Source organism: Mobula hypostoma, chromosome 7 (assembly GCF_963921235.1).
Source record: "Mobula hypostoma chromosome 7, sMobHyp1.1, whole genome shotgun sequence".
In the NCBI taxonomy this organism is placed as follows: domain Eukaryota; kingdom Metazoa; phylum Chordata; class Chondrichthyes; order Myliobatiformes; family Myliobatidae; genus Mobula; species Mobula hypostoma.
The window spans coordinates 147279353-147293152 of record NC_086103.1 but is presented as its reverse complement, the minus strand read 5'-3'; the positions used below and the strand labels follow the sequence as shown (position 1 = coordinate 147293152).

At 41.7% G+C, this 13800-nt stretch overlaps 1 protein-coding gene across 2 annotated transcripts in view; it reads left to right on the top strand.

The window, feature by feature from the left end:
• The window catches only part of lnx2a (ligand of numb-protein X 2a), a 113265-nt gene that overhangs the window by 88370 nt on the left and 11095 nt on the right, over positions 1-13800 (top strand). Inside the window, exons 5-9 of one of the 2 annotated variants that reach the window (XM_063054241.1) lie at positions 1102-1470; positions 1561-1713; positions 3109-3286; positions 5656-5887; positions 10522-10680. In XM_063054241.1, the coding sequence (XP_062910311.1) occupies positions 1102-1470; positions 1561-1713; positions 3109-3286; positions 5656-5887; positions 10522-10680 (1091 nt within the window). The remainder of the gene's footprint in view (positions 1-1101; positions 1471-1560; positions 1714-3108; positions 3287-5655; positions 5888-10521; positions 10681-13800) is intronic. The other variant, XM_063054243.1, reaches the window with a different exon arrangement.

Here is a 13800-nt window from a genome sequence, read left to right as displayed (position 1 = left end):
GTAGAAGCAATTACTTAAAGTGCAGTTCCTGATCAAATTGCTTCTGTCTCCTTCTTACACATGGTAATTGGGTCTGCATAATTGCTTGACTAAGCACCTTTTCCAGAAACACACACAAAAAGCTGGAGGAACCCAGCAGGCCAGGCAGCATCTATGGAAAAACAGTCCAGTCAATGTTTTGGGCCGAAACCCTTCGGCAGGACTTAAGAAAGAAAAGCTGAGGAGTAGATTTGAAAGGTGGGGGAGGGGAGAGAGAAACACCCAACAATAGGTGAAACTTGGATGGGTCGGGTGAAGCAAAGAGCTAGGAAGTTGATTAGTGAAAGAGACAGAAGGCCATGGAAGAAAGAAGAAAGGGGTGGAGAGAGGAGCACCAGAGGGAGGCAATGGACGGGCAAGGAGATGACATGAGAAAGGGAAAAGGGGATGGGAAATGGTGAAGGTGGGAGGTGGAGGTTACTGGAAGTTTGAGAAATCTATGTTCATGCCATCAGGTTGGACGCTACCCAAACAGAATATAAGGTGTTGTTCTTCCAACCTAGGTTGTTTCTCTTGCTTGTGATTTTCTACCTTTTGTAGAAAGCTCAGTTGCATTTGCAAGGGTACTCATGCAGAAACAGGCCTCACAACAAGTGTTCAGCTTGCCTCAGAAAGACAAAGGAATCCTTTCTGACCATGACTGTATGAGCTTGGGACTTGGAAACCTCTACACATGCGGCCTTCTTTAAGTTCTGGACATAGTTTTCACTGCTCCTGAGTAAAACTAAACCAAAACCATCTGACCTCTAGCCACTTGATTGTGACCCTGATCCTCCATCAATATTGATTAGATTTTTAGGTGTTGTGCTGCAGTGGATTGATTGTTTATGGCATAGATCCGAAAATGTGTGACACTGAGTCACTTGGAAGATCTGAGGTACAAGAGGGGAAGTTTCCAGAAGACAAGTCTAAGCAGTTGTTGGAGTCCCGCTGCTGTGCCTACCTATTGTGCTAATCAATGTCAGTTAGAATATCTAGCCAACTGTCTCTGTGTCGTTTGAGATGTCTGTATATGTTATATGCCCTGAACTCAATGCTGTACTGCTGCCTGTTTCGTTCCAGGTTAATGGTGTCGATATCAGCAATGTACCTCACAACTATGCCAGGGCTGTATTTACACAACCCTGCTCCACTCTACATCTCATAGTTCTCCGGGAAAGACGATTTAGTGGATTAAAACACTTTAACCCTGATGGCAGCTCTATTCGAGAAGATGGCTTTCATGTGACTCTGCTTAAAAGAGAATCTAGTGAGCAACTTGGTATTAAGTTGGTTCGTAGACTGGATGAGACAGGCATCTTCATCCTAGACCTTCTGGAAGGTGGATTGGCTGCTCAGGATGGGAGATTGTGCAGCAATGATCGGGTGCTTGCAATAAATGGCCATGATCTGAAGCATGGAACACCTGAACTTGCTGCTCAAATTATCCAAGTAAAGTTATTTCAGTGCATTCAATACATTGCTAGATTTTCAATTTTAATTGCTATCAATAATTAAACATTTTATGTTTATACTTTTCAGAACAGTGGTGAGAGAGTTCATTTCATAATCTCTAGAACAACAAAACAGCAGTTCTCAAATGTTATTCGAGAAAAGGGATCACATACAAGTGGTCATCAACATTCTACCCAGTTAACACAGCTCATGCCCCATAACAAATCTAATCTGCACAAGGTAAGTGGTGACAATAAATGAGCACGTATTTCGTTGAAGTACATGGTTTACATTGATTGAGCCCAGTCGGAATCTATTCATTAGTTCTGAATCAGTAAAGTTCTCAGTTGACGAGCAAGTGATATTCAAAGTTCAGTTATAACTATATTGCTGGTTTTTTTTACACCTGTAATCATTTTGTGTGATATTTTTCATTATTGGCATCTTCATGAAAATACTGTGAAATGGGTCTGGAGAGTATTGATCCTGAGCCTGGAGAGTGGCAGCCCATTCTTAGGGCCAGATTAGTGGTTTTCTGGGATGATCAGAGGGTTTGGTCTGGGGGAAGTGCTGCTGAACAATCAAGAGAAGGTGATACGTGGATGTTTGAGAAACTGCAAAATATTATTTCATCCTTGAATATTATCCTTGGATACAATGTATGTGTCTTAATCTCACTAGGATTTATAAGGAATTGATGTGTATCTGTGATTCTGCAGCAGTGCGCCCACACTTTCCAGGTAAAGGAACAAACGAACCAGATATTTCACTTCCCCCATCCTCCCAGTGGAAAGGATGATGAGTAACAACAGGTTTCCTTTCAAAATTATGAAAACACTTCCAAGCAAAATTTGATGCTGAACTACTGAAATAAATATGAGGGAAAACGAGGAAAATCGGGGATAAAGTTACAAAATGCATCCTTTTCTTAAAGGACCAGAAAGGTCGATAGAGATGAGGGGATTACTAAACTCTAGGCCTAAGCAGCAGAAGAATACCTTCCCATGGCACTGCAATTAAATCCAATAATTTCAAAGAACAGACATCTCAGGCAACAATATGGCTGGAGTGAGAATATTAGGTCAGGCCAAGATTAAGTTCTCTAAAGAAGCAAAGAATTTTAATGTCATGTATTTTTGGATCAGAGAAAGATACCTGGTTAACTGCAGAGTTAAATTAAATGCTGAGGTTGTGAATGACTTAGTTAAATTTTAGCAGTCACAACACAGGATGAAATCAATGTCTGGGGATTGCAAGGATAAGCCTTTTGAGGTTTCCAGAGTTAGGGGTAGACATTAGGGAAGAGAAGACATTCCAGATCCAGCCACAACTAGAACCAGACAGGAATGGAACTAGGAAGGACACTCTGAGCTACAGAGGTTAGTTACTGGAGAAGTATGATGTGTGGTTAATGTGTCAAAGGCTGTGGAGTTTAAAAATGACAAGGAGGGCTAATATGCCACAGTCACCACCACATTGCTAATTACCTTTGAGTGATCAGGTTTGAAGTTAAATGAATAAAAAAAAGAAATTAACTGTAGTAAAAATACTTTCCAGTCCCTATAAATGGCAGCATCATTTCACAAAATTCACAATTTAATATCTTGAATGTTTTTTTTTGCTCTCTTTCCTCAGGTCCTGTCACAATGTGTTACTTGTCAAGAAAAAGAAATCACTATAAAGAAAGATTCTCATGAATCTTTAGGAATGACCGTAGCTGGTGGACGGGGCAGCAAAAATGGTGAACTGCCAATCTTTGTCACCAGTGTCCAGCCACATGGCTGCCTCTGCCGAGAAGGTCGGATCAAACGTGGTAAGACTACATAATGACCAGAGCCTCTTATAGATTCTTTGCTTTTCATTTGTGTCTAAATGTTAAAACACATTTTGCATTCACCATGCAGGGTTAGCTCTGGTTCACCTTTGACTTGAGACCCACCTGATATAGTTGTTTCTTGAATGCTAGAAATTCACTCAATTATACTGTTATTGTTACTTTCAAACAGAGAAGGAATAAAATTAGACGGACCACAAGGCAGCAAATTCAGAGACATATCCAAGTCAGAAAACTGCAAAATCTCTCCAACAAACATATGGAAACTTGTGTTTAAATTAGGAGAGCTGACCCATGGGTCACTCAACTCACCTAATGACCGCTTTAAAAACAAGGATGATCTACGTCCCAGAGTTTTGAAGGATGTTACTTACAGTCAGTTGATGCTTGTGCTGCCATCTTTGAGTGTTTTATTGATCATAGTGGGTTGGAGGGAAAGAATGAATATAGAACTACTGAACTTACCATAATGTCAGTGAAGGGAAAATATTAGAATCTTTAAAAGAATGCTATACCCTTACTTTAAATGATACTTACCATATGTATCTCTCTGAAATGTCTCTTTTTGAACGATGACTGCTCCTCTACTATTGTTAACAAAGCCCATGACTGCATCTCATCCATTTCCTCTACCTCTGATCTCCTGCAGGACAAAATTCCAGGCCTTCACCTTCACCAGTCTCCACATTCAACAGATTATTTTCCCAAGAGACTCCCACCACCAGACAGGTTTTTCCCTCTCCTTCCCTTTCAGCATTTTGCAGGGACTGTTCCCTTCTTGACTCTCTAGTCTACTCTTTCGTTCCCACCAATGCCCCTTTCCCACCTTCACAAACCCCTCCCCCTTTCTTTCAACATCTTCCCATTCAACTGTGGGAGATGCAACGCCTGTCCTTCACCTTTCCTTTTCACCATCCCGGAACAGAAAGTCTTTCCGGCCTTTCACTTGCACTCCTTCCAGTCGAGTGTACTGCATTCTATATTTACAGTATAGCGCACCCTCCTCCATACCAGTGAAAACCAAACATAGATTGAATGACCAACTGCACTCCACTCAGTCCACAGAGGTGACGCTTATCTTCCAGCTGCTTGCTACTTTAGTTGCCATCCCACTCCCACACCAACCTATCAGTGACAGGCCTACTGTAAGCTTAAGGAACAACACCTCATTTTCTGACCAGGCACAAAGTAGACTTCTGGATAACAGCAGGTAACTTGATTTCTCTACAACAGCATGCAATTTGATTTCTCAGTCTCTATTAATCATCTGCCTGTAATATTTGCTCAGCTTGTTTTTCTCTCTCTCTCTCTGAAGGTGGAGAACATACCCAGCCTATTCTGCTGGAGCTGACTTCTTACTCTACATTTCACAACTCCTCATTCCTTCGTTTATTTTCTCACTCTTTAAGTGCTCCCATTCACCTATGGACCAAGTCGCCTTGTTTACAGCTTATGCACATGGTCTCCACAGTTTTACCTTATCAGAGCCATCCCTCACCCTCCCTGAGCTTTACAAGTTTCGCTGATCTCCTTTTCACTTTTGACTAAGGGTCTCTGACATGAAACATCGACTCCATTTCTCTTCTCACAGATGCTGCCTGACCTGCTGAGTACTTCCAGCATTTTTGTTTTAAACTTAATTGTTGCTATTATCATTCTGTCTCAAGTTCTGTTCAACCAAGTTGTAATAAATTTGTGTAGAAAGTTTCAAAATTAGGATTTTTCAAATACAGGACATAACCTTATGAGTCAACTGTGAGAATGTAATAAAGTTATGCACTCACATAAGTTTTATTTTTGATTATTGTAATGCAACTAAAGGTATTTGATGGTAGGTAGATAAATTAAAGCTATTTCGTATATTTATATTTTGTAACAGATTGCCTGAATATGGACTTGAGAATTGAAAAGTTAGAGCATTTTAATAACATTATTCTTTATTATTCCCTTTATCAGCGTTCTGAATGTCTGTGGTATTCTTATTCAATTAATTTATGCAAGCTTTTCTGAATTGCTTTACTTAGGGACTGAGGGCTGAGAGAATGAAATCAAACTTCCTGTTTCAAAAATTTTTAATGTTGGCATTTTAATCAATAAATAAGCCCATTATTTCTTCTAAGAGACTCCTACAGCAAATCTAAAAATTAAAAATAAGAACTGTATATTACATTTTTCTTCATCAAAAAAGAAAATTATTTGGGAGTTTCAAAATGCATGCTCAAGTTCCATGTTAATCTGTGATCTGGAGAGGATATCTGTTTTTCAGTTTGTTTAGGGAATGCAAGTCCCTGAAGAGTAACATACATTGAATTACAGGAAGTTGAATATAAGTATGATTATTTAAACAGGGGATGTACTACTGAGTATCAATGGTTCAGATCTGACCTGCCTAAGTCACAGTGAAGCAGTGGCCACATTGAAAGCTAGTGCTAACTCCCCAGTTGTAGTACTGAAGGCACTGGAAGTACAGACAACAGACGAGCAGAGTCAAGCTGCAGAAGAGCATCAGATCTCAAACAACGAGAATGATTTGGATGCCAGCTGGTCACCATCATGGGTCATGTGGCTAGGATTGCCAAGGTGTGTATCTTCAGCACTTCATTTTATAAATAGGTGAAACAAAAACATCTTTGAGCATTAAACAAATAGTAACCATATTAGGTTAATAAATCAATGGCTATTAATCAACCTAATCCCTCCTAAAGTGAAGCAAATGTGAAAATAAAGACTACATAGTAGATTTTCTGCTCAGTTTCAAGTAGCAGGAGCTGTTACTTGTTGCGAGAAGCAGATTTAAAAAGCAATAGCTTTTGAGGCTTTCTGTTCTGTTTTAAATTGATTGGGTAATCAGGTGATTGTCAAGGGTCAATTAAAGGAAACTAGGTTTAAGCCGAGAAGCCACAGTGTGAGTGGCCAGGATCAGAGTGGGAAACTCTGGCAAGTGGCAGAAACTAGGGTGAGATTTCTGTCAGGTTTCTCTTTCTTTATTTATTATTGCACAAGTAGTCCAGTGAGAATGGAGCACAGGGCAGTACTGTGTTCCTCTGCATGATGTGGGAAGTCAAGAAGGCTTACTGTGTCCCTGATGACTACACCTGCAAGAAGTGCATCTGGCTGCAACTTCTTACAGACTGCATTAGGGAGGTGATGGACTCCCGATCCTTCAGGAGGCTGAGGACTTGATAGGTAGGAGCTACAGGGAGGTAGTCACACTTGGATTGCAGGAAGTAGGTAGCTAGGTGACTGTCAGGAGATGGAAAAGGAATAGGGGCAGACAATACAGAGTACCCCTGTGGCTATTCCCCTCAATAACAAGAATAGTGCTTTGGATAATATTTGGGGTGGGAAGAAACAACCTTCCAAGGGAAAGCTGCAGTGACCAGATCTCTGGCACTGAGTCTGACTCTGTGGTTCAGAAGGGAAGAGGGGTGAAGAGGAGAGCAGTGGTGATGGTGGTTTTAATAGTTAGGGGAAAAAAATCAGGAGACTCCCAGATGGCATGTTGCTGTGGAACTGATCTGAGTCATCCTTGATGCCAGGGTCAGGGATAACTCTGAGTCCACAGCAAGGGGGAGGGTGAACAACCAGAAGTTGTAACACTGATTGGTACCAATGACATAGCTAGGAAAAAGATTGAGGTCCCAAAGAGTAAATATAGGGAGCTAGGAAGAAAGCTAAAAAGCAGTACCTCAAGGGTAGTAATCTCAGGATTACTACCAGGATTAAATTTGCTGATGATACCACAGTGGTGGGGCTCATCAGCAAAAATGATGAAACAATGTACAGGGAAGAGGTCAAACACCCAGAGAGCTGGTGCAGTGATAACAACTTGATGCTTAATGTCACCAGAACCAAGGAGATGATCGTTGATTTCAGACAGTCTCAGCCTGAGCACACACCCCTCAGCATCAGTGGCTCCACAGTGGAGAGAGTGGAAAACATCAAGTTCCTTGGGGTGCAGATCTCGGACAATCTCACCTGGTCCAGGAACACCACTGGGATTGTGAAACGGGCCCAGCAGAGATTGCACTTTCTGAGGAAGCTTAATCAAGCGTCACTCCCCACTAACATCTTAACTACATTCTACAGAGGCATGGTTGAGAGTGTGCTGACCTTTTGCATCACAACCTGGTACTCCAGCTGCAGTGCTGTCGACAAAAAAGCCTTGCAGAGGGTGGTTAGGGGAGCAGAGAAGGTTATCGGAGTCTCCCTACCTTCTGTCCAAGACCTCTTTCAGAGTCGATGCCTCCAGAAGACACGGTACATCATTAAAGACCCCTCACACCCTCTCCATGAACTGTTTGTTCTTCTTGCCATCAGGCAAACATTATAGGAGCATCAAAACTAAAACCACAAGGCTACTAAACAGCTTCCTCCCACAGGCAGTCAGACTGCTAAATAGCTGCTCTACCTGACTCTGCTTTGGACACTTTTAACTTGCACTGGACACTTATAACTTGATTTTAACTGACATGTAGCTGTTGTGTTTTACTATTTATTGTTATGTTTATTATTTAGTGTTGCGTTTGTTATGTTATGATTGCACTGCTCCTGGGAAACACAGTCTCATTCTGCCCTGCAGAGCTGATGTATGGTTAGAATGACAAAGTTTTTTGAATCTTTGGAAAGAGCTTAAGAAGGGTCTTACATGAGAAGGCCTTGGTGAGTAAGATTAATGAAAGCCCAAGGTGTTTCTACACATAAGTAAGAACAGGCAGATGACTAGAGTGAAGGTAGAATCGACCAGCGATAAAGGAGGAAATACGTGCCTGGAGTCAAAGAAGGTAGGGGAGGTTGTTAATGTATACTTTGCTTCAGTATTTACCAGTGAGAGGGACCTTGTTGAATGTGAAGTCAGCATAGAACAGGCTACTGTGCTAAATGTGTCGAAGTTAAGAACGAGGATGTGTTGGAGCTTCTGAAAAATATTAAGATATGTAAGTCACAATAACTGGACTGGATACTAGATGAGATGAGACAAGAGATTGCTGCACTGTTTGCAATGATCTTCGAATCCTCACTGGACTTTTTTGAGGAACTGATGAAGGTAAAGTGGTGGATGTGGCGTATATGGATTTTAATAAGGTGTTCAAGAAGGTTCTCCATGGTAGACTTTCAGAAAGTCAGGAGGCTCCAGGAGACATGTCTGCATGGATACAGAATTGGCTTACCCACAGAAGGCAGAGGGTGGCAGTAGATGGAGCGTACTCTGCCTGGGTATCAGTGACCAGTGGTGTTCTGCAGGGATCTGTTCTTGGACCCCTGCTTATTGTGATTTTTATAAATGACTTGGATAAGGAAGTGGAAGGGTAAGTTTGCATATGACACGAATAAATGTTGGTGGTGGTGTTGATAGTGCAGAAAGGTGTCATAGGTTCCAACAGGATGTTGATAGGATGCAGAGCTGGGCTGAGAAGTGGCACATAGTGTTCAATCCAGAAAAGTGTGAAGTGTTACACTTTGGAAGGTCAAACTTGAAGGCAAGAGTACAAGGTTAAGATTCTTTGCAATGTGGAGAAACAACAAGATCTTGGGATCCATGTCTATCAATCCCTCAAAGTTGTTGCGTAGGTTGATAGTGTGGTCAAGAAGCTTAATTATGTGCTGACCTAAAGCAATTCAGTTCAAGAGCCACAAGGTAATGTTGCAGTTCTATAAAGTTCTTGTTTGACCACACTTGGAGCATTGTGTTCAGTTCTGGTTGCCTCATTATTGGAAGGATGTGGAAGCTTTAGAGAGGGTGCAGAGGAGATTTACTGAGATGCTGCCTGGTTTTGAGCAGCAGTCCCCAACCACTGGGCTGCAAAGCATGCGCTACCGGGCCACGAGGAAACGATATGATTTGACGATATGAGTCAGCTGCACCTTTCCTCATTCCCGTCACGCCCACTGTTGAGCTTGAGCACATGCGAGGTCATTACGCACGCGTCATCCATGTCAGCGCGGGAGGAAGATCAACTCCTCGAGCTTGCAAATGACGGCGGGCTGAAAGGTATGTTTGACATAACATCTCTGCTGGCATTCTGGATCAAAATCAAGGCTAAATATCCTGAGATAGCCACAAAAGCACTGAAAACATTGCTTCCACTTCCAACGTATCTCGGCAATGAATGCAACGCAAACTAAGTTCCGGAATAGACTGGACATAAGGAACCCCCTTCGAGAATCGCTGTCTCCCATCGCCCCTCGATGGCACTGTCTTGTTGCAGGGAAGCAAGCCCAGGGCTCCCACTGATTCAGCGATATTGGTGTGTTGCAATGATTTTATATATTCATACGGGGAAAATATGTGCTGTGTGTTTAATATCCGAACATTACTTAAAATGTAATGATGCTATTGACTTATAAGTGACTTATAATTGACTTATCACTATATTCATGTGAGGAAAATATGCGCTGTGTGTTTAATATTAAATTTGTTAGATAAACCCTTTTAGAAACGAAATTGAGTGTATTAGCCACTTATAAGTGACATAGTTGACTTATCACTTATATTCCGGTCGTGATTAACACCCCCCCCCCGCCCTGAACAGAATCGCCAAAAGGCTTCATGGTCATGGTAGTCTTTCTCGAGGTAAACACAACGTATTCGACTGTTACTCTGTCCGTTGGCAACCCAACCTCCCAACCTCCCTCACAGGGTCGGCTGATCTGCAAGAATATTGTCAATAATAAACCGGTCCGTGGTGCAAAAAAGGTTGAGGACCCCTGGTTTAGAGAATGTGTCTTGTGAGGAAAGGTTGAGTGAGATTGGCTTTTTCTCTTTGTAGTGAAGGAAGATTAGAGGTGTACAAGATAAGAGGCATTGATAGAGTGGCTTACCAGCATCTTTTTTCCCAGGGCAGCAGTGACTTAACAAAAGGGCATCATTTTAAGGTGATTGGAGAAAAATATAGGAGGGATGTCATAGATACAGAAGGTTCTTTTTTTTTTATACAGAATAGTTAATACATGAAATGCCCTACAGGGTTGGTGGTAACGGTAGATATATGAGAGATATCAAGAGAATCTTAGATAGGCACATAGATGAAAGAAAAATGGAGGACTATGTGGGAAGAAAGGGTTAGACAGATCTTGAAGTAGATAAAATGTTGGTACAATATTATGGACCAAAGGACTTGTACTGTGCTGCACTATTTTATTTTCTATGTAATAGGCAAGTGTCAATGCAGAGGTTTAGTAACCACTTACCGCAATGTTTCATTTCTTCTCAGCTCCCTTCATATCAGCCATGATATTGTTCTACAGAGGAGTAATTCAGGAAACTGGGGCTTTAGTATTGTTGGAGGTTATGAAGAAAATCACTGTAATCAGCCCTTTTTTATCAAAACAATTGTGTTTGGTACACCAGCTTATTATGATGGAAGACTGAAGTAAGTAATCATTTTTTTAAAAATAACCTCTCTTGGAGAAATGCACACAAAATGCTGGAGGGAACTCAGCAAGTTAGGGAAATAAACATTTAAAATGTTGTGCCAAGACCTTTCATCAGAACTGGGAAGGAAGGGGCAGAAGCAGAAATAAGGATTTTTTTTTGGGGGGGGGGAGATATTACCAGAAGTTAGAGAAATTGACATTTATGCCTTCAGATTGGAAGCTACTCAGACAGAAACTCTTGGAGAGGATGGCTTTTTGAAAGGAAACTACTTATAAATTATCCAGCAACACACACAAAAGTTGCTGGTGAACACAGCAGGCCAGGCAGAATCTCTAGGAAGAGGTACAGTCGACGTTTCGGGCCGAGACCCTTTGTCAGGACTAACTGAAGGAAGAGTTAGTAAGAGATTTGAAAGTGGGAGGGGGAGATCTGCAATGATAGGAGAAGACAGGAGGGGGAGGGATGAAGCCAAGAGCTGGACAGTTGATTGGCAAAAGGGATACGAGAGGATCATGGGACAGGAGGCCCAGGGAGAAAGAAAGGGGGAGGGGGAAGCCCAGAGGATGGGCAAGGAGTATAGTGAGAGGGACAGAGGGAGAAAAAGAAAAAAGAAATATGTGTATGAAGTGTCGCCTCACCTGGAAGGACTGTCTGGGGCCCTGAATGGTGGTGAGGGAGGAAGTGTAAGGGCATGTGTAGCACTTGTTCCGCTTACAAGGATAAGTGCCAGGAGGGAGATCAGTGGGGAGGGATGGGGGGGGGGTAACGAATGGACAAGGGAGTTGTGTAGGGAGCGATCCCTGCGGAAAGCAGAGAGAGAGGGGGAGCGAAAGATGTGCTTAGTGGTGGGATCCCGTTGGAGGTGGCGGAAGTTACGGAGAATTATATGTTGGACCCGGAGGCTGGTGGGGTGGTAGGTGAGGACCAGGGGAACCCTATTCCTAGTGAGGTGGCGGGAGGATGGAGTGAGAGCAGATGTGCATGAAATTATCCATTCCTTTGTTGCTCAGGGAGAATTTAATCACAAATAGATGCTTAGAAAACCTTACAACTGTTGTAATAATTGAGTAATATTGTGTATAGACATAGTTAGGTACCAACATGGATGTAAATGCTGAAGTGTTGAGAATCCAGTGAATGAGGATGACTGTAAATCATTTATATGTTTTAGAATTTGACACCATTCACCTACATATTCAACTGACATGTAACAGTTACTTCAAAATAAGTGAATGTGAGCATTGTATTTGTGTCAGTCTTTATTTAGAGTTGATTCTACAATACTGTAAGCAGCTAATGTAATGTAATTGAGTTTTCAGAGTACAAGTCTGCAAATGCAGATTTTTTCATGATGTTAAGTGGAGACAAGGTAAAGCAGGATGCATTAGATTTAGAAAATGGTTCACCATTTTAAGATAATTAAAAAGTAAGTAATAAATACATAACCAATAAATATCGAGAACGTGAGATGAAGAGTCATTGGAAGTGAGTCCATAGATTGTGGGAACAGTTTAGTGAGGGGACAAGTAAAGTTATCCCTTTTGGTTCAAGTGCCTGATGGTTCAGAGGTAGTAACTGATCCTGAACCTGGTGGTGTGAGTGCAGAGGCTCCTGTACCTTCTTCCTGATGGCAACAATGAGAAGAGAAAATGGCGTGGGTGATGGGGTCCCTGATGCAGCTTTCCTGTGACAGTGCTCCATGTAGATGTGCTCAATGGTAGGAAGAGCTTTACCCATGATAGACTAAGCCATATCCACGCAGGATTTTCAAAGGCATTGGTGCTTCCATACCAGGTTGTAATGCAACCAATCAATCTACTCTCCACCACACATCTGTAGAAGTTTTTGCTCTCATCACAATGGTTATAATTACAGTGGTAGGAGAATATAATTACACTATTGTACTTTACATTAGCCAATTCTATAATAAATGTAGTTCAGGAATTTAGGACCTTTAGGAGAAGGAAATCTGATGCCCTAACACAAGTTCACCTAAGTGTGACTCCAGACCCACAGCAATATGGTTGTACCTTCAGAAGCCACTCATTTGTATGGAAACAGTTACATTAATGTAGAATGACAGTAGAACTGCCACCATGAAAATCAGACGGAGTAAAGTCACTCCCAATCCAGTCTTCATTGAAAAGTTCAGTTCATAAACATTTAGGTGCTGGAGTCTAAACTGGGGGAGCTGCCCCACTGACCAGTAAATGGTTATTTCCTGCTCAAACTGCAGTTTACTTCACTGTAAGCATACCAGTAGAGAAGTGTTACAAAAACAGCGATGCTACAGCCTGAAGTTTAGTGAAGATCACACTGGTGCTGCTGAAGATGAGATTTTGCAGTGTGCAACACTCCACAGTTTTCAGAGCCAGACCTCCTCATAGTCATTGACTTACTGTTGATAACCAATGGGCTGAACAACTGGAGAGGGGTGAGGACCTATACAAAGGCCACATGAAGAGACTCAGTCCGGCCCCCATCAGCAGGAGCCTCGTGTCAAAGAGAGCAGCTTTCTGGGTGTAAAAGTGAGCATTTGGCTCCATGAGAATCCCATTTTAGAGTCAGAGAATCATAGAGCACTACAGCACAGAAACAGGGCTTTTGGCCCAACTAATCCATTCCTAATTATTAAACTGGCTTGCCCCATCGACCAGCGCACTTTTCACATTTTCCTCTCTTCCAATTATTCACACATCCTTACGATGTTTTAAGTCAATATAGGATCATAAAGTACTAAGTCTATGATTCAATAACTAATACCTTTATACTATAGCCTTACTTGAACTATTATTACTAATGATTTTACTGAAGCTTGATATAGACTGTTACTGCCATAGGCTCCAGTTTCAGTTCTTGGTTTCATAGGGGTAACTCAGACCAAAAGACATGCTTTATAATAAAGTAGTATCACAGTAAAGCTGTGTACAAATTTTAGTATTATTCTTTATTACCCATAACTGCATTCATCTTTCCTTTGTTACACCTGCTCCATTCTCAATTAATCTGAGGTTGAATACCTTCAAGGCATGCTCATCTCTTTTGCAAACCTTAAAGTTACTCACCAAATGGCAGCCTTAAGAGCTCTTGCATTCAATTGATAGTTAGGAACAGA